The 19,779-nt window shown below is 45.6% G+C and overlaps 1 protein-coding gene across 10 annotated transcripts in view; it reads right to left on the bottom strand.

The window, feature by feature from the left end:
- Window positions 1-19,779, bottom strand: part of ahi1 (Abelson helper integration site 1) — a 343,535-nt gene that overhangs the window by 172,752 nt on the left and 151,004 nt on the right. For all 10 annotated transcript variants that reach the window (XR_011340684.1, XM_069887253.1, XM_069887251.1 and 7 more), the window contains one exon: window positions 2,511-2,716. Coding sequence is in view for 9 of the 10 variants with exons in the window: in XM_069887253.1 (XP_069743354.1) it covers window positions 2,511-2,716 (206 nt within the window). In the remaining variant the exon portion in view is untranslated. The remainder of the gene's footprint in view (window positions 1-2,510; window positions 2,717-19,779) is intronic.

Below are 19,779 nucleotides of genomic sequence, written 5' to 3'. Positions count from 1 at the left end.
CCTCAGGCTGCCGGGTTAGTTGAACGACTGAATGGCTTACTGAAGGAACAAATTCGTTTGTTAACACCACTGGGGACCCTGAAGGGGTGGTGCCATGTGCTGCAGCAGGCAGTCGACACTTTGAATCATCGCCCTCTGAAAGGAGGTACACCTTTCCACCGACTTCTTCACGCTTCTGAACTATAGCCTATTCCAGAGGAAAAACAGTCATTGCCCCCCATTCCCAAGCTAGAGAATGCCGGACAAAAGGTATGGGTGGCACCAACAGGTAGTGGCCCTCCTGTAAAAGGAGAAATAGTGACACCTGCCCAGGGTAACATTTGGTAGGTAGCTATTGAGGGGCAGGATGGTTTAGATCAGGGGTGTCAAACTCAAATTCACGGAAGGCCAAAATTAAAAACTTGGACTAAGTCGAGGGCCGAACTAAATATTTATTGAAAATTTTCAACAACATCTGCATGTTTTCTCTTCTTTCAACATATGTAATGTTTAACTTTTTCTTATTAAAATAAATGTTTAATAATAGTTTTGGATAAACTCTTACATTATCATTGGCCCATTTCCTTTAGCGTCTGAAACCGTGCACATGACGAGTCAATGAGGGATGATTAAAGCAGTAGTCTTCAAACTTTTTCTTTCCACCCACAGACCACCTTAAGCAATCCCTTACTAATCACAGAGCACCAATGGCACAGGGACGTGAGTGGAAAGAAAAAGGTTGAGAACTGTGGTATTGTGGTAACTCCACATCTGATTAGGTTAATTGTTAGGTAAGTGGTCAGAGAAGGACCCCCCCCCCCACCCCAAGAAAGGCTTAAATCACAGGAACAAAATAAGCTTCCATCTCACTGCTCCCAATCTTACACACAGTCCTGATGTGGAATGTGGGGTCGCAGCTCCACGTTCACCCGAGTTCAGGTGCTGTCTGTGTGGAGTTTGTACGCACTCCCCTTGTCTTGGATCAACAGGTCGGTCGCCTGACGAAGGCACCCGAACCCCCCGTTGAAATGCCGGCGTCCGGGGTGGTGGAGGAATTGGCTGAGAAGAGCGCGTTGCTCCCAGCCCCCTCCCATGTTTGGAGAGGGATTAAACTGCGATCTCACGGCGCCGGGCTCATCTCCAACAAAAGGAGCGGGAGGCAGAGTCCGCCGCGCACGGAGAGAGGGGGAAGGCATCGCCAACGAGACGTTCGGTCCGGCATCGCCGCTGAAGCGCAGACCCAGCGAGGATGGTCCCCAAGTCCAGCCGCGTCTGTTTGTCCGGGAGTTGGGCGGGCTGAGTGCGGTGCTCCGATCCCCGGGATTTGGGACTCTGAGATCCCTCCACACCTCCGGCGTCTTCATTTTCACCTTCAGTGTGCATGCGCTATACTGGCGCGGCGGCCAGCAGGCCAACTCTAATATATATTTAATATGATCTTGCGGGCCAAATATAATTATATCGCGGGCCAAATTTTGCCAATCTTTTGCCAAACCACATGTGTGGTTTAGATTGTTTAAATACTGAACGCTTACGGCATTGTGAGTGACATATGTCAGGTTTCTTTGTTCCAGGTCCTCCATTTTGTGCTCCTGCTGATCTGGCTTAACCGCTGCTTTGATGCCAGCAATTAGATTTGTAATGCCGAGGACGTTCTGAGGGAGTTGCCCGTGGGGGACATGGCCTGATGTATCCATTAATATATCTGATATTGTTAAGCATGTTTCAAAATCTGTTCGTGAGCTTCAGTGTCTGGGTATTGTGACCCACAAGGATAGTTTGAATCCTTTTTCATGGTTAAATGGTACATTTGAGGGATTGGGCCACAATATTCTCCGTTGGTTGCTCGCATTATTGTTTGTTTTTGTGCCTATTATAGTTTTAGTTTCTCTATTTTTCGCTCCTTCTGTACGCAAATGCTTGTTAGGTCTCGTAAGTGACAGGCTGCGACCAAGGGGTGGAATGTAATGGAAGATTTAAATTGTGTTTCTTACTTTTGCAGCCAAGGCACACCTAAATTCCACCATGGGGCCCAGGGATGCATATGAATCAGTAGACATTATCCAACTTCCACCATGAGGTCAAGAGATGCAGTTGTCTTTTGTTGGTCGCAGACTGTCAGGAGACCTTGAAGATAATTAAATCATTTGTTCAAAGAGATAAGATCTGAAGTAAACAACTTTTGGGTAATATAAGCCATGGTCCCACTGCTGAAGTTTGAGACTCTCCAAGAGGTGGCAACATCTCTTAGCAAGAAGAAGAACTACCGGCGCCCAGACAACCTACTACAAGTGTGCAGTCGTCGCCTCGCTTTGGCAGTTGGATCCAGTCCAGGCATTGATAAGTATAATTGGGAAGGGCTTGCATATTGTAGTGTGAATTCAGCTTTAGATTTAGTAATAAAGACTCGTATAAACTGAACTGCTCTCAGTGTGTGTGTCTATTTTCTTTAAATAACTACATCAACGTTGTGGTCAATTCACCAAATTAACATTTATTTTTACACTGGAGTTTTCATAAATGGCACTTACCAAAACAGAGTCCAGTTTTTGCTTGACTTTTTGCATTTTCAAGGACATTCTGGAAGAATGTCTAAGTGAAGAAAGAGAGGCATCATGTGCAGTCCGACCATCAAAACTGTTGTTAAGAATCTTGGGCCCTTTTGGTGTAGATGTAGTTGTAGATCTTAAAATTGCTCCAAAGACACTTTTCATACTTTCTGCTTCCATTTGAGCAACTAGGAGAAATTAAGAAAAATAGTTGCATATGGACCACTATTCTCTGCAGTGCTTTTATTAGACTGAAAAAAAAATTGTAAAAGAAAAAAGATCTACATCTAATACACAGCTATATTATATGAAATAGGTATTACTGTAAGAACATAAAGACATTTACCACTACCTACAGGTACAAGCTTAATGGAATAAAACAATAAATATTCACAAGTTCCCTTTTAGTTTGAAAAGGCAGTGTATAAGGTTAGAAATGCAAAACAGATGCCAAAAATGTGTTTTTACATTTCACTTCTTTAATAAATAAATTTAATCAGTAGTCAGCCAAGCTGCATTTTTGTGTGGTGTGCATAAACAGCCAAATAACTGATCTGCTCTTCTGGATTCTTTGTAGAGTAACAAGGTGAGTACTGAATGAGAAATCTCTTCTGGATAGAAGTCTGGGTGATTAATTTACAACATTCCACAGAAAATGAGCAGTGAAGGTAGCAACTTGTTGTAGAACACAGAACATTTCAGTAAAGGCCCTGTGGCTCATGTTATGCCAACCCATGTACACCTACCAAAAAAAACTAAACCCTCTCTAGCTCATAGCCCTTTATTTAACTTTCATTCATGTCTTAAGAGCCTCTTAAATGCCTTGTATTGATCCAGCCTCCACCACCACCCCTGGCAATGGATTCCAGAAACCCACATTCGCTGTGTAACAAAAAACTTAACCTGACCTATTCCCTAAACTTTCCTCCCTTCACTTTGGACATTATGCCCTCTGGCAAACACCAGCTGACTGTCTAACTTAATCTTTTAGATCTCCATTAAATCACCTCTCACCCTAGTTTGCTTCAAAAAGTAAAGCCCCAGTTCAGCTAACTTTAACACCCAAGGCCTGTTTTCCAAATCAGCTAACATCCTGGTAAATTGCGTCTGCACCCTCTCCATTGCTTCCACGTCTTTCCTGTAACAAGGTAAACACTGAAATTGGAATGAGGGAGGTTGTGTTATCTAAAGTGCTTCTGACTCAAAACCAACATTCTATTTACAATGAATAATCAATTTTTAAATATTTGGTCTTGTAAAAAAATTATATATATATATATATAGACTATTATGAAGGAGGAAATTTAATATTATTTTAACAATTAAATAAATATGGGACACAAAATAATACTTTTTTAAAATTATTATTATTATCGTCAATTAAGGGCATAATTAAAAGATAAATTGGGTCCATGTCATTACTGAAATGTGGTGATGTGGAGAAGTTGATTCATAATAAGCATATAAAGAAATTTACTTCAGCTATGTTTTTTTTCTTTGGCTTGGCTTCGCGGACGAAGATTTATGGAGGGGGTAAAAAGTCCACGTCAGCTGCAGGCTCGTTTGTGGCTGACCAGTCCGATGCGGGACAGGCAGACACGATTGCAGCGGTTGCAAGGGAAAATTGGTTGGTTGGGGTTGGGTGTTGGGTTTTTCCTCCTTTGCCTTTTGTCAGTGAGGTGGGCTCTGCGGTCTTCTTCAAAGGAGGCTGCTGCCCGCCAAACTGTGAGGCGCCAAGATGCACGGTTTGAGGCGTTATCAGCCCACTGGCAGTGGTCAATGTGGCAGGCACCAAGAGATTTCTTTAGGCAGTCCTTGTACCTTTTCTTTGGTGCACCTCTGTCACGGTGGCCAGTGGAGAGCTCGCCATATAATACGATCTTGGGAAGGCGATGGTCCTCCATTCTGGAGACGTGACCCATCCAGCGCAGCTGGATCTTCAGCAGCGTGGACTCGATGCTGTCGACCTCTGCCATCTCGAGTACCTCGACGTTAGGGGTGTGAGCGCTCCAATGGATGTTGAGGATGGAGCGGAGACAACGCTGGTGGAAGCGTTCTAGGAGCCGTAGGTGGTGCCGGTAGAGGACCCATGATTCGGAGCCGAACAGGAGTGTGGGTATGACAACGGCTCTGTATACGCTTATCTTTGTGAGGTTTTTCAGTTGGTTGTTTTTCCAGACTCTTTTGTGTAGTCTTCCAAAGGCGCTATTTGCCTTGGCGAGTCTGTTGTCTATCTCATTGTCGATCCTTGCATCTGATGAAATGGTGCAGCCGAGATAGGTAAACTGGTTGACCGTTTTGAGTTTTGTGTGCCCGATGGAGATGTGGGGGGGCTGGTAGTCATGGTGGGGAGCTGGCTGATGGAGGACCTCAGTTTTCTTCAGGCTGACTTCCAGGCCAAACATTTTGGCAGTTTCCGCAAAGCAGGACGTCAAGCGCTGAAGAGCTGGCTCTGAATGGGCAACTAAAGCGGCATCATCTGCAAAGAGTAGTTCACGGACAAGTTTCTCTTGTGTCTTGGTGTGAGCTTGCAGGCGCCTCAGATTGAAGAGACTGCCATCCGTGCGGTACCGGATGTAAACAGCGTCTTCATTGTTGGGGTCTTTCATGGCTTGGTTCAGCATCATGCTGAAGAAGATTGAAAAGAGGGTTGGTGCGAGAACACAGCCTTGCTTCACGCCATTGTTAATGGAGAAGGGTTCAGAGAGCTCAGTCCAAGATTCCGCCCTGCTCCAGCTCCCTCAACAGCCCCTAAGGCTAGAGCTGGATGAGGTTCCCACCCTGGATGAGACATATAAGGCAATCGAACAACTGAAAAGTGGCAAAGCAGCAGGTATGGATGGAATCCCCCCAGAAGTCTGGAAGGCTGGCGGCAAAACTCTGCATGCCAAACTGCATGAGTTTTTCAAGCTTTGTTGGGACCAAGGTAAACTGCCTCAGGATCTTCGTGATGCCACCATCATCACCCTGTACAAAAACAAAGGCGAGAAATCAGACTGCTCAAACTACAGGGGAATCACGTTGCTCTCCATTGCAGGCAAAATCTTCGCTAGGATTCTACTAAATAGAATAATACCTAGTGTCGCTGAGAATATTCTCCCAGAATCACAGTGCGGCTTTCGCGCTAACAGAGGAACCACTGACATGGTCTTTGCCCTCAGACAGCTCCAAGAAAAGTGTAGAGAACAAAACAAAGGACTCTACATCACCTTTGTTTTCCTCACCAAAGCCTTCGACACCGTGAGCAGGAAAGGGCTTTGGCAAATACTAGAGCGCATCGGATGTCCCCCAAAGTTCCTCAACATGATTATCCAACTGCACGAAAACCAACAAGGTCGGGTCAGATACAGCAATGAGCTCTCTGAACCCTTCTCCATTAACAATGGCGTGAAGCAAGGCTGTGTTCTCGCACTTCAGCTATGTACATTTTATTGAAAAAGGGAACTTCAAAGCAGGGGATACATAGGTCCAGCTAGAGATGAGAGTTGGATTTAAATATTAATATTGATGAACAATGGTCGGAGTTATGCCGAAATAGTATGACAAACACCAGAAATGTTAGATACAAATTAGTTCAAAATAACTTTCTACATCAATTATACTTTATGCTGCAGAAATTAAATAGATCGAAGTCAGATCTATCAAATCAATGTTTCAAAGGAGGCCAGGAGATAGGTACCTTTTTACCTTCTACTTGGTCCTGCCCTAAAGTGAGACCGTTTTGGATAAACTTGGGAACTTTTTTTGAGCAGGTTACAGGAATTAAATTTACACAAAATCCAATGTTATTTTTACTAGGTAATATTGTAGGGAGGACCGAAATTGAAACTAACTATATATCAAAAAGAATTTGTAAAGATTGCATTAACAATAGCAAGAAAATATATAGTAATAACGTGGAAATCAGACACTCATCTAGGTATGGAGCGATGGAACTCAGAAATGCATTGCTGAGTTCCCCTTGAGAATATTACTTAAAATTTAAGAAACAAATATCATGCATTTTTGAAAATTTGGCACCCATATTTACAAATTGCAGGTATTAATTTACAGATATTTTCCCTAAACTTCAAGAACCTTGTTAACCTCCTAGGAAGAATTAAAAATGTATATAGTTAGAACCGTGTGATGGGCAGTGTCTTCTTGGCAACCAGGTTTCTTTTCTTTCTCTTTTATTTACTTTCTTTTCTTGTTTTTTTTTCTTTTTTTTCCTGATCATTATTTTTTTCTTTATTTGGATATTTTTGCAGGGTTGGATTTTATACTATCATGTATAATGGAACTGACATTAATATTTATTGTATTCTGCTACTATTACATGTATGGATACATTTTTAAAATAAAATATTCAAGAAAAAAAGAAATTAGGATGAAAATGGTGAGTAAAGCCGACAATGATCATTGTGGCTTCGTGGACTTGTTGGCGGGCTGTCATGGGGGGAGTGGGGTGGTAGGATCAGTGTGCAAACTGGTGGTGGGCTGTCAAGAGACTCTCCCAGTGCCTGCTTTCGGTCCCCGCACTGGTCCCGCTTCTCCGCTCCTTCCCCCCCCACCCCTACAACCCGCCACCAGTCTCCACACTGATCCCTCTGCACCGTTCACCCCCACTCCCCCCCCAGAGAGAGCAGGGCAGTGGACCAGCGCAGGGACCAACAGCAGACCACGAGGAGAGAGTAGGGCAGTGGGACCAGTGCAGGGACTGACAGTGGTAGTTTGCTTTTATAAAATGTTTCTACTATAGCTAAATTTCTTTTGTTTTCTCTTGTAAATTACAGAAGTATTATTTTATTAAAAAGATTTTTCCTGTTGTCCTAGTTGCATGCTTTGTCGAAGTTTTTTTTTCTGCTTATACTGTAGCTATATATTTTAATAATATAAAATGTTTACCCGTAAATACGCTAAAAAAATCTTAATATTCCCTTGTGGCGAACCGTGCCACTCTATCAAACTGGCATCCGCAGTTGTGGGACGGTGTTCCCAGTGGCTGTGGAGCACAAAGAACTCAGGGAGGTGCATGACATCAGATGTCGAGTGATTGTGATAGCACACCAATTGTAATTATTTAAACACCTGTAAAGATTCCATTAAATAGTTCTGTTGGTTCAGCTCACAGACAACTTCTGTTGTGCTTTATTCACTGCACCACTCGCTACACTGGTGACCCCGACAGCCCAAACAACATTTTGGACCTCACTATGGACATGCAGAATGACGTTGCGCTCAAACTTTTAGTATTTTGGACTTCACAGCCACAGTTCTGGATTGAGTGGGCCAAAGCCTAGTTCCATCTATGTTGCTGCATCACTGGATCAAGACACCATGGGGTGTATTGCCGATTTCTTATGCCAGCTTCCAGCAACAACAGGTATGAAGCCATCAAAATCCCACTCATACGTATTTTCGACTTTTCTTGATGCAACTGGGCAGCACAACTTCTCCTTATGGATGGCTTGGGCGACCACACACCTTCCAAACTAATGAACAAGATGCTGGCACTCATGGACAGACACAAGCCCTATCTGCTTTTCGAGTAACTTTTTCTCGAGCAAATGCCAGAAGACATCAGTTTGCAGACAAAGACTTTAACGACCCCTGTAGCTAGCAGCCCGTGCTGATGAGTTGTGTTGGGCGTATAGCAGTGCCACTGCAAGGGACTTGAACCTTGCACACTCTCGACTAGACGCAATGCAGAGAAACAGCAGTGGTGCTATTACCATTAGAGGTGGGGGAGGGCTGCAGTCCGGTGCTGCTGTGTCTCTCCTGCACGCATCCAGGAGACGCCAAGGCTGGCTGTCATAGTGGCCAACAGCTGGCCACAAAAGCAACGTCCTTTTCCTCTGGGATCAACACTCGGCATCGATTCTTGGTTGACACTGAAGCAGACGTTAGCGTGTTTCCCTCCTCCAGGACAGACACAAGTTCAGAAAGAAGGGCCCTCTTCTCATGGCCACCACCAACAGCAGTACTTGTACATACGAGTCACAGATTATTCCACTCAATTTCTGCTCCTCCGGGTTCAGCTGGTCCTTCACCACTGCTAATGTATCACAGCCACTCCTGGCAGCTAATTTTTTGCGAGCACCCTCCCTTCTAGTAGATCTCAAAGGTCACCACCTAGTTAATTCGAAGACTTTTGAGTCCTTCACCTTGCACCCCGCGGTGTTGCCTGCACCTCGCCTCGGTGATGCTCTTGGACAATGAATACACCAGAATCCTAGCAGAATTCCCAAGCTTTATTACTCCAAAGCCTTTGACGGCACAACAGAGACATGAAGTACAGCACCACATTCTGTCTCATGGACGTCCCCCATATGCTTGAGCATGCAGGCCATCTCCTGATAAATTGCGATTGGCAAAAGATAAATTTTGACACATGGATTGTTCGCCGCTTTGACAGACCTTGGGCATCACTGCTCTATATGGTACCTAAGGCATTTGGAGAGTGGAGACCTTATGGGGTCTATCGGAGACTGAACAACATCACTGTGACTGAACAACATCACAACTGGATTGCTATCCAGTTCCCCATATACAGGATTTCTCTACAATCCTTCACGGTGCTGTTTTCTGCAAAATCGACCTGTTATGTGGGTACCATCAGATCCGAGTTCACCCTCACGATATTCCTAAGACTGTCTTGATTACACCATTTGGGCTATTTGAATTCCTCCGTATGCTTTTTCGGTTTAAAAAAGTGGCACAGACATTTCAACGCCTAATGGACACAGTTACCCAGGGCCTGGATTCATATTTGTTTATTTGGATGACATCCCTATCACCAGCTATTCACAGCAGCAGCATTGGGCCCATCTCCATCAACTATGTAAGCGGCTAGATGACCATGGGTTAGTGATCAACCTGGCCAAATGCCAATTTGGCCTCACATCATTCTATTTCCTCAGCCACCACATCAGTCAGCACAGAGCCATTCCACTACCTTCCAAGGGCAAAGGCCATTTGTAAATTTCCAAGACCCTCTACCATTAAAGGCCTGCAGGAGTTTGTTGGCATGATTAACTTCTACCATCGTTTCGTGTCAGCTGCAGCCGAAGTTATGCAGCCAATTTTCACACTCTTGTCTGGATGTCCCAAGGAACTGAAATGGAATGACAAGGCTGTGGCTGCATTCGAGACTGTCAAAGGAGCACTAGCGAGAACTGCTATGCTCGTGCACCCAAGGGTTTACATGTCAATGGCTCTGACGTGGATGCATCAGGCATTGTGGTATGTGGGGTCCTGGAGCAGCTCATCAACAGGATCTGGAAACCTCTAGCTTTCTTTAGTTATCATTTGATACCACCGGAGCAAAAGTAGTGCTTTTGACAGGGTGCTCCTTGCCCTCTACTTGACCATATGGCATTTTCGCTATTTCCTAGAGGGCAGAGGGTTCATGGTCTACATGTATGGCGTCAAACATGGATCACAAACCATTGAGTTTCACCTTCACCAAGATGTTAGATCCGTGGTCAGCACAACAACAATGACAACTCTCCTACATTTGAGTTTACGACTACGACATATCTGGTTACTGACATGCTATCACACACCACCATCGCTTCCCTCCATTCGCCTGCTCCTGGTGTAGACAACGCGGCTTTGGTAGCAGCTCAGGAGGAAGATGAAGAGATAGCTGTGTATGGCACTGCCATATTGGAACTGAAATTGGAGGACATACATTTTGGTCATCAAATGCCTACCTACTTTCTGATGTATCCACCTGCCAACCAAGGCCCATTGTACTTGTTGCATGCGATGTCGGGTGTTTGACGCCATACACAGTTTGGCTCAACCTTTGATTAGGATGACAAGGTTCATGGCGGGCAAATTCATGAGGCATGGACTGTTCAAACAAGTCGACACTTGGGCAAGGTCATGCATCCAGGGGCTGACCTTAAAAGTTCAGCGCCACACCAAAGCACCACTAAAGGTTTTTACACCCATGTGGCGTAGGTTTGATCACATCCACATGGATATCATTGGTCTGCCCCTGTGCAAGGGCGCTACTCACCTCTTGGATAGATGAACTGCCTTGGGTACTTTTGGGTATCCGTACCACACCGAAGGAAGATCTATCTATGCCCTCCGCAGCATTGGTTTACGAAACCCCTCTAACCAAAGAATTTCATTCTGGCAGCACATGGGCAGCAGGAATCTCCCACTTTGGTTCTCACATACTTGAGGAAGAAGGTGGGTACACTGGCACCTAACCTGGCCTTTTAGCTTGGGTCTATGACTTCAAACATTCTGCCTGAACTCAAGGACTGCCTTTATGTATTCCTGTGAAGGGATGCTCACAGGATGCCACTGCAACGGCAATATGAAGGTCCTTTCAAGGTGGTACAGAATGATGGCTCAACATTTATAATAGACATTGGTGGCAGGCAAGAAACAGTTTTGGTAGATCACCTGAGGCTAGCACATGTGGACCTAGATCAATCGTTACGGGTGGCATTCCCCCAGCAACAGGGGCATCTACCGGCCTGTTCTAGCTATTTAGGTGAGATTACGGTATCACCTCTGAACTCTGGTTCACGGGGGACGGGGGGGGGGGGGAGGGGGGTGTTAAGTGGCGAACCATGCTACTCCATTATCAAACCAGTATCCGTAGTTGCAGACCCCTGCAGAATTAGGAGTTCCCAGTGGCCGGAGGACACAAAGAACTCTGGGAGGGGCGTGACTTCAGAGGTCGGGTGATTGTAATAGCGTACCAACTGTAATTATTTAGACTGGGGTGAAGATACCACAGACTTCCTACACCATGCTGAAATGGGGGGGGGGGGGGGGGATCGTATAAACCATAGGTATAAACCAAAGGTAGCAGGTAGAGAACTATGTATAGTCTGTTTACCAAAGTACAAGGAAAACGTGTTAGCATGAGATAATCGCCAGGGCTGGAAAATTTTAGATACATGGAATGAGTGAAAGATTGGATTGTTTATTTTGAAACAAATCAAATTTATCTGAGATATACAGATGTTCCTCTACTTATTATGGCTCTACTCACTTTTTTCCAAGTTATGATGGAATGCTGCTGCTATATTTTACAATTAAAAAGTTTTTTTCATGGTGGAATAAAAGGTATTCAACAGTTAATTATGAAAGAGGCTTTGTTTTACATGAATTTGCCAAGCTGTAGGCCATAGTGAGTGGTCTGAGCATATTTAAGGTTGGCGAGGCCGTAATGTTCGGTAGATGCGGATTCTTTTTTAAATTATAATTTTCCACTTACGAAGGGTTTATTGGAATGCAACCCCATCATAAGCAGGGAAGCACCTGTATTTGGAAAGTACCAAATTATCAGCCTAAACAGGATTAACTGGTCGGAAATATATCTTCTTATCATAGTCTGTTACTATGATGTATTGATTTAAGAGCATTGATGGAAGAAAAAAGAAATGAACTTATAGAATTATCTGAAAGAATAACAAAAGTACAAACTGTAATGTATGGGCTACAACAAGTGTGGAAGGAAGACACATACACGAGGAGTTGAAATTGAAGACTGATTAATTGCCAGCTCTGCTTATATGGGCCCCGGCGCTGACGTCAAGGTCTCGCATTATCTGCCAGAGTTCCCCGGCTTTCTGCCATGTGGAGGTCACCTGGGATGATGGCCAGTGTCACCCTCAGGTCCGTGCAGTTGCCGCTACATGACCCCCCCCCAGAACTAGAGACCGGGCCATTGTCCATAGCCTTCGATGGCCTGCCCCCACTATGCGGGGGCAGCGTGGAGACCGGCTTGTTACTGTCCAGATATGCCAGTTTCAGGCTGTCAATGGTAAAGGTTTCCTCCTGATGAAGGTGGAATCATTGTCTCCAATTACCTTGTAGGGCCCCTCGTAGCGTTGCTGCAATGGTGGTCTGTGATTACCCCTCCTCACATACACATACTGGCAAGTATTTAGGTCCTTCAGGAGGCTATGCTTGGGCTGGCCTTGCGGTGAGGGTTGTCACAGGACCAAGGATCCCAGCTTTCATCTCAGGCACTCAAGGGTCACGACAGGGTCTTCCGGGCATTTATCAGGGGCCAGAAACTCCTTGGGGTGATTAAAAGCACACCATAGACCATTTCTGCTGCCGAGGCATTGAATTCCTCCTTCAGTGTGGGACAAATTCCCAACAGGACCCAAGGCAGTTCATCCACCCAGTTGGGACCCTTGAGCCAGGCCATCAAGGCTGCCTTGAGGTTCCAGTGGAAGCGCACCAGCAACCTGTTGGCCTGTGGGTGATACGCCATGGTATGGTGGAGCTGTGTCCTCAGAAAGTTAGCCAGCGCCACCCAGAATCTGGAGGTGAATTTTGCCCCTTTGTCCAAGGTGAGGTGCTCCGGGACCCTGAATCGGGACATCCATCTGTCAATGAGAGTCCTGGCACAGATTTCTGTGGTGCTATCAGCCAGCAGGACTGGATCTGGTCACCTCATGGAGCAGTCCACCATGATCAAGAGGTATCTTGCCCCACAGAAAATTGGTAATGGCCCCACTATGTACATGGCTGAACCTGCACCGGGACGGCTCAAGAGTCTGTGTGGGCGCTCTGGTGTAAACCTGCATTTTAGAGGATGACAGTTCATGCAGGTCTTAGCCCACTGCTGACCTGTTTATGGTGGCCATGCCAGACAAACCTGTTGGCCACCATTTTTACTGTGGTGTGGATTGCGGAGTGCGCCAGGTTGTGGATAGCCTTGGAAACCTGGCATCTCCATTCAGCTGGGACGATGGAGCGGGTGCTGCTGGTAGAAATGTCACACAGCAGTGTCAGGTTACCTGGGCCGACTTGGACGTCCTCTACCCTGAGTCCAGAGATGGCTGTGTTGCAAGTTGGGATCTCAGGGTCCTGCTGCTGTGCTTTGGTGAAGGCCATGTAATTGACTCCTTGGGACAGGGTGTGTATCGAATCGATTGCGGGTTGTGACATAGCGTCGGCTATCACATTGTTTTACCCTGTGATACGATGGATGTCTGTGGTAAATTTGGACATGTAGGACAAATGTCTCTGCTGTTGGGCCAACTACAAGTCCAATACATTATGGAACGCGAAAGTCAGCAACTTGTGATCGGTGAACACCATGATTTGCTGGCCTTCCAAAAAGTAACAGAAATGTCTCACCGCCAGGTACAGCACTAACAGCTGCTGGTCGAAAGTGCTGTATTTGAGTTCTGTGGAACGGAGGTGCGTGCTGAAAAAGACCAGGAGTTGCCATTGACCCTCGATGAGTTGATCTAGCACACCCCCTACCACTGTGCTGGAGGCATCAACAGTTAACGATGGGGTGGCATCAACAGTTTGGACTGGAGTGGACCAGGAGGGTGGCATTGGCCAGTGCACCTTTGGCACTCTGGAACGCCCTGGAGGATTCTTCGTTCCAAGCAATATCTTTTGCCTTGCTGGTCATTAGCACAAAGAGGGACCGCATGATGCGTGCTGCTTCTAATATCAACCTGTGGTAAAAGTTTATCATACCAGGGAATTCCTGCAGCCCTTTTACCGTGTGTGGCTTAGCGAAGTGCCGGACTGCCTTAACCCTCTCTGGGAAGGGGTGTAGCTCTGTTCCTGTTCCTGTGTCCTAGGAAGTTGATGGCGTCCAGACCAAACTGGCATTTAGTGGGGTTGATTGTCAGCCCAAACTCACTCAGACGGGTGCACAGTTGTCTCAGGTGGGTGGCGTGGTCTTTGAGGCAGGGGATGGTGATGAGGATATTGTCCAATTAGATGAATGCAAACAGGAGGTCCCAGCCCACTGCGTCCATCAGCCACTGGAAAGTTTGTGCCACGTTCTTTAGACCGAAGGGCATGTGGAGAAATTCAAACAAACCAAAGGGGGTCATCATTACAGACTTGGGAATGTCCTGGGGGTGAACTGGGATTTGGTGGTATCCCGGATGAGGTCCACTTTGGAGAACACCTGTGCAGATTGGCAGCAAAGTCTTGGATGTGGTGCACAGGATATCTGTTGGGCGTGGTGGCCTTGTTGAGGCAGCAGTAATCACCACATGGTCTCCTACCCCCTGCTGATTTCGGCACTGTGTGGAGGGGAGGGGACCAGGGACTGTCAGAACACTGCACAATCCCCAGCTCCTCCATCATTTTTAATTCCTCCTTCGCCAGGCTGAGCTTTTTGGGAGGGAGTTGGGGTGCCCTGGCATGGAGTAGGGGCCCCTCAGTCAGTGTACAGTGCCTTATGCCATGCTTTGACTCAGCCATGGAGAACTGTGGCATCACTTTTGAAGGGAACTTCATCAGGATGTAGGCAAATTAATTGTCCGAGAGTGTTATGGAGTTCAGGTGGGGGGGGGGGGGGGTGGGTAGCTTGGCTTCCTCTAAGAGCCTTCCCTTGAGTTCGACCAGCAAGCAGTGGGCCCGAAGGAAGTCGGCCCCTAGGAGTGGTTGCGCCTCTGCCACGAGAGTGAAGGTCCGTGTAAAGCTACTGTTGCCAAAACGATGGGGGATGGTGCAGGCCCCAAAAGTTCAAATGCAGGAGCTGTTGGATACACTCATTGTTGGGCTCTGCTTGCCGCTGGGGGTGTCAAAGCCTGCAGGGAGTAGGACGCTTATCTCGGCACCTGTGTCAACCAGGAAATTCCTTCTCTACAGTGAGTCCAAAATGTGGAGGAGGCTATCACGTAGGCCAACTGCTGCAGCTATCAACGACAGTTGGCCAGGGCATTTCCCGAAAACCCACAGGGTGTGCGCCTTCGATGGGCTTCCAAACACCATCACTGATGCTAGTAGCATAGCTGTCCCGGGTGTTCATGTCTCTCTGCTAGCCTTGATCTCACCAGGGGGTGTTTGTGGGGCTTGTTGATCTGGTGTATGACGGCATTGGTGTCCTTCCTCGCTCTCCAGAGCACGTCTGCTCGGGTGGCGACCCTCCGAGAGTCGCTGAAGTCCTCATCTGTGAGCAAGAGTCTGGGAGCTGCATATTTGCCTTGCTCCGGAGGCTGCCATAGGAAATCTACATCCTTCCTGCTGTGTCCTGATCGAGGGCACTCACTAAGTAGATGTAGTGGGTGTCAATGACTGTGATGTGCCAAAGCTGGAACTGAGCCTCGGCCTGCTTGAATCACACGTGCAGCTGTGACACCCAGAACGTCAGTAGCCTGAGAGAGACAACGTGGATGGTCGCCAATTCGTGTCTCTGTTCACGAACTACTATAAAACTCATTTTTAAAAGGTATTTGGATAATTATGGTGAATCTACACGGATTATAAGCTAAACCATATAGCTGGATAAAACATTCACATTCATCTTATTTTTCACGTCATGGACATGGGCTGAATGGTTTCATTTATGTGTCATGAATTTTTATAATTCGATGACTGGGGTTCAGTGCCATGAATTTTTATGATTCGATGATTGGGGTTCATTACTTACCTTTAAATTTTTCATAAAGATACATGAAAGTCACAACTGATACAATTTGCTCTTTTTATTTTCATTTTGTGTCTCCCCACTATTTAGAATCGAGAAACCCATTTCTTTATCATATCCCCAAAAGCCATATTAATATCAGATGTTATCAAAAGGAAGCCCTTTGAGGCTATCTTGGAGACTTATGGCTGAGGCAGCTGGTGAACAGAATAGATTTTTTTTTAATTGAAAACTTTCTAATCAAATTGCTTCAATTTTATGAAAGTTTTTTATGTATGTTCCATCCTCTCTCTCACAATAACGGCAAAGGATGCTACTCTTCCTAAGATGGAGACCACTGACCCAAGGTTCATTAATTATCCATGGCTTCATCTTCAAAAGCCAATGTATCATGTGATGCTGTGAAGCTGAAAAGACATGCCCAGAAAGCTTCCATTTAAAAGCCTTCAAAACAAGGAAAATATAATTCACAAAAGAAAAACAACTTACCCACGCTGAAGCAATACGGGCAAGAGCAAGAAGCAGGCAACTAAAGATCGAGAGCAGCCAGAAACGATGGAAAAATTGAGTGAAAATTCACTTGACGCTGGTGACCCACAGGCTCCTGCCCTACCAGCGGGGCCTAGCGCGGAAGTCACGAAGGCGAAGCCTGCAATCTTGGGCTAGCCCGACTAAGATATTCTGGCAGCGGTACGGTTGGTGGTGACCCATATTGGAGGTCTGGAACAGCGACTAGTCTCCTAAAAGGAGACTCAGAGGGCCTGCTCAACCTGTGATCCTCAATCAAGACCCTGATGAATTGAGTCAGGGCCTTGGAAGTCAAGATGGAGGACATCTAGGACAGCCATAAAAGACTGGTGAACACAGCCAACGTGTGGGTTGTTGATAAAAAACAACTGACAGATAAGTTGGAATATCTGGAAAATTACAATCATCGCAATAATATTAAACTACTGGGCCTGAAAGAGGGGGAGGAAGGGAAGGACTGGTGGAGTTCTTCCAACATTGGATCCCCAAAGTTTTGGGGAGGGAACGATTCAGAGATCACCCTAGCCATAGAAAGGGCCCATTGGACATTCAACAAAGATATTACAAATTAGGTGAAAAAAACACACACAATATTGGCACGGTAACTGAGAAAAGAGGACCATTGATGTGGTTCAGTCCAGGCTAGACTCAATAACATACAATCCAAGAGAAATTTGGAAATCAGATATGAAAAAAATTGGTGAGTTCCTGGCGAGGACTGAGCTGCCAATACTGACCCGATGGTATTAGATGCCCCACTCTCTAATGAGGAAATTGAACAGGACTTGGGAACCTTGCAAACAAACAAGTCTCTGGGAGAGGATGGTTGCCCCCCCCCCCCCAAGTTTTATAAGGAATTTAAAGATTTACTGATACCATCGTTACTCAGGGTAGTGAGCCAGGCGGTGGAGACGTGGACTCTCCCGGAGTATTTTTAAGCAGCTATCATTGTGGTGATACCTTAAAAAAACATGGACCCAATGAAGCCATCCTCGTACAAACCCATATCACTATTAAATACAGACTACAAAACAATGGCCAAGGCACTGGTCAACAGGTTCGGTCACTATCTCCCTAAATTGATAGATCTGGACCAAGTGGACTTCATTAGGAAAAGACATTTTGCCAATAACTTTGTTGAATAGTCTATTTAAGTTAGCACAGACAAAGCAAGATCCAAGCATAATAGTCTCGCTAGATGCCGAAAAGACCTTTGATTGGCTAGAATGGATTTTCCTGTTTAAAGTTCTGGAAAAATTTGGAATGGGACAAACATTTGTTAACTGAATAAAAAACACTGTACGATAAAACATGGGCAAAAGTCAGTACAAATGGACAAACATCACCAATATTTCCCCTTTGTAGGTCCAGTAGGCAGGGATGTCCTCTGTCTCCAGGGCTGTTGGTCCTAGCAATTGAACCATTGGCAGAAGCTATTAGGAAAGATCCATTGATAAAGGTATTCAAAATGGGTCAATGTAAGCACAAAATAAATTTAATGGCAGATGATGTGTTGTTGTACCTAACAGACTTGGCCAGGTCCTTGCCAAAGTTGCTCACCAAACTGGAGGCTAGGGTACAATATTGGGCTACAAAGCCAATATAGAAAAAAGTAATATCATGCCACTGAATAAATTTGACCATGAAGATCACCAAAGAAACAGTAACTTCAGTTAGCAGACAGGAGCTATAAAGTACCAAGGCATCAAGATTGATAATAATCTTGAAATCCTATACAAACTTAACTACCCCCCTATGCTTGAGAGATTGAGGGAGACTTGATGAGGTGGAGGGATCTGCCCATCATTTTAATAGAAGGGTCAACTACATAAAGAGGAAGGTGATGCCACAGTCTCCATGGACACACACTGGAAGCACCGACACCATACTCAGCCTCTCGTTTCTTCTTCTTTCCTCCTATCTTTCTTCCTGTCATTTCTACCTTTCCTTTTCTCCTGGGGTGGGAGGGAGAGGCATCATATATAAATAAACTACTGGATGACATTGACATGCTCTGTAACAATAATGATGTGCTCTCCTGTTTAATAATATCAATTAATTTCCAATAAAGTAAATACATCACCACACCACACAATAAACTATTATAAGCATGAAATAGCAGCACAAAATCCTAAGTAGTTTCACCCTCAGTTTTGCTGAAAACAATCCCACAAAAGCAGTTTCTATTTCTTCTGTCTCGTGATTCCTATCTCTTCTTAACCTATCTTTTGGAGTCAAGAATGACTTGCTTTCATCCTCACTCTGTGAATGCTGAGATTACTGAAGAATACTGTGTGGGATGCATAAGCCCCTTTCACATTTGCAAGTGATCCCAGGTATAAAACGCCAATCGGCCTTTAAAGCGGCAAGTGTGAAAGCAAAATCAGCTCAACGCCGGCGTCAGACAATGTCTTATCATATCGGGGATTGACGGCCTCGACTCCTAGTACAATCCCTGGCGTCTTCAGATGCAGGCTTTGCAATCAGGCAACTGTGAAAAGGGTAATTGCATTGTGGGATTGAAATGACCCAAGTTTTTGCGTGAGTGCAGGAAGAAAAGATTAAAATGAAGATATAAACTTTGCCATGGGAAAGTCACAGTGGGAGGGAAAGAGAGTGAGAGGAAATAAATAAAAATAAAGAGCTGGAGCGGCAGCTACACTGCTAACTGAAGGATCGCAAAACCAGACGGGTTGAGTACAGTGAGCAAAACTGATTTATTGCAGACTGTCTGGCTGGTCTTATACTCCTAGCTTGGACCTGGCTGAGAACTGCGCTGGGGGGCCCCGACATCACCGGAGCATCACGTGGGTCGCCAAGCGCAGGCTTCTGAGCCTGGGAGGAAACCCCTGACGGCGCCATTTTGGCCGGCTGCCCCGCCGTGTGTGGGGCCGGTTTGCCTGCCTCATGGCGTACTGCCAGAGCCATAAATAGCAACAGCAGACAATTTTTAAACAGCATGGGAAGATTGATAGCGCTATAGCGCACAATTTATAAAGATCGTGGCAAAAAAAAAACAATGGTAGACCTGACTTCCCAGAATCCCATCTGGCAGAAACCCCTCTTTGAATGTTCTATGTATGCAGCCAAGCATACAGCCCTTTCTCTGCCGCATGGAATTCTGGGATGTCAGGTCCGCTTTTGCTTTTTCCCCCCCCACAGTATTTATAAATTGTACACGATAGCGCTACCAACTTTCCCACGCTATAAATTGTGCACTATACTTTTCCACGCGATATGAATTGAGTGCTATAGCGCTACCAACTTTCCCACTTTGTTTAAAAATTGGCTGCTATTACTATTTATTGTTTGCACTTTCCCACAGTCCCTTATATAGGTGGGCACAACACC

The sequence above is a fragment of the Narcine bancroftii genome, chromosome 6 (assembly GCF_036971445.1).
Source record: "Narcine bancroftii isolate sNarBan1 chromosome 6, sNarBan1.hap1, whole genome shotgun sequence".
NCBI classification, from domain to species: domain Eukaryota; kingdom Metazoa; phylum Chordata; class Chondrichthyes; order Torpediniformes; family Narcinidae; genus Narcine; species Narcine bancroftii.
This window is presented reverse-complemented; position numbering and strand designations above follow the sequence as displayed.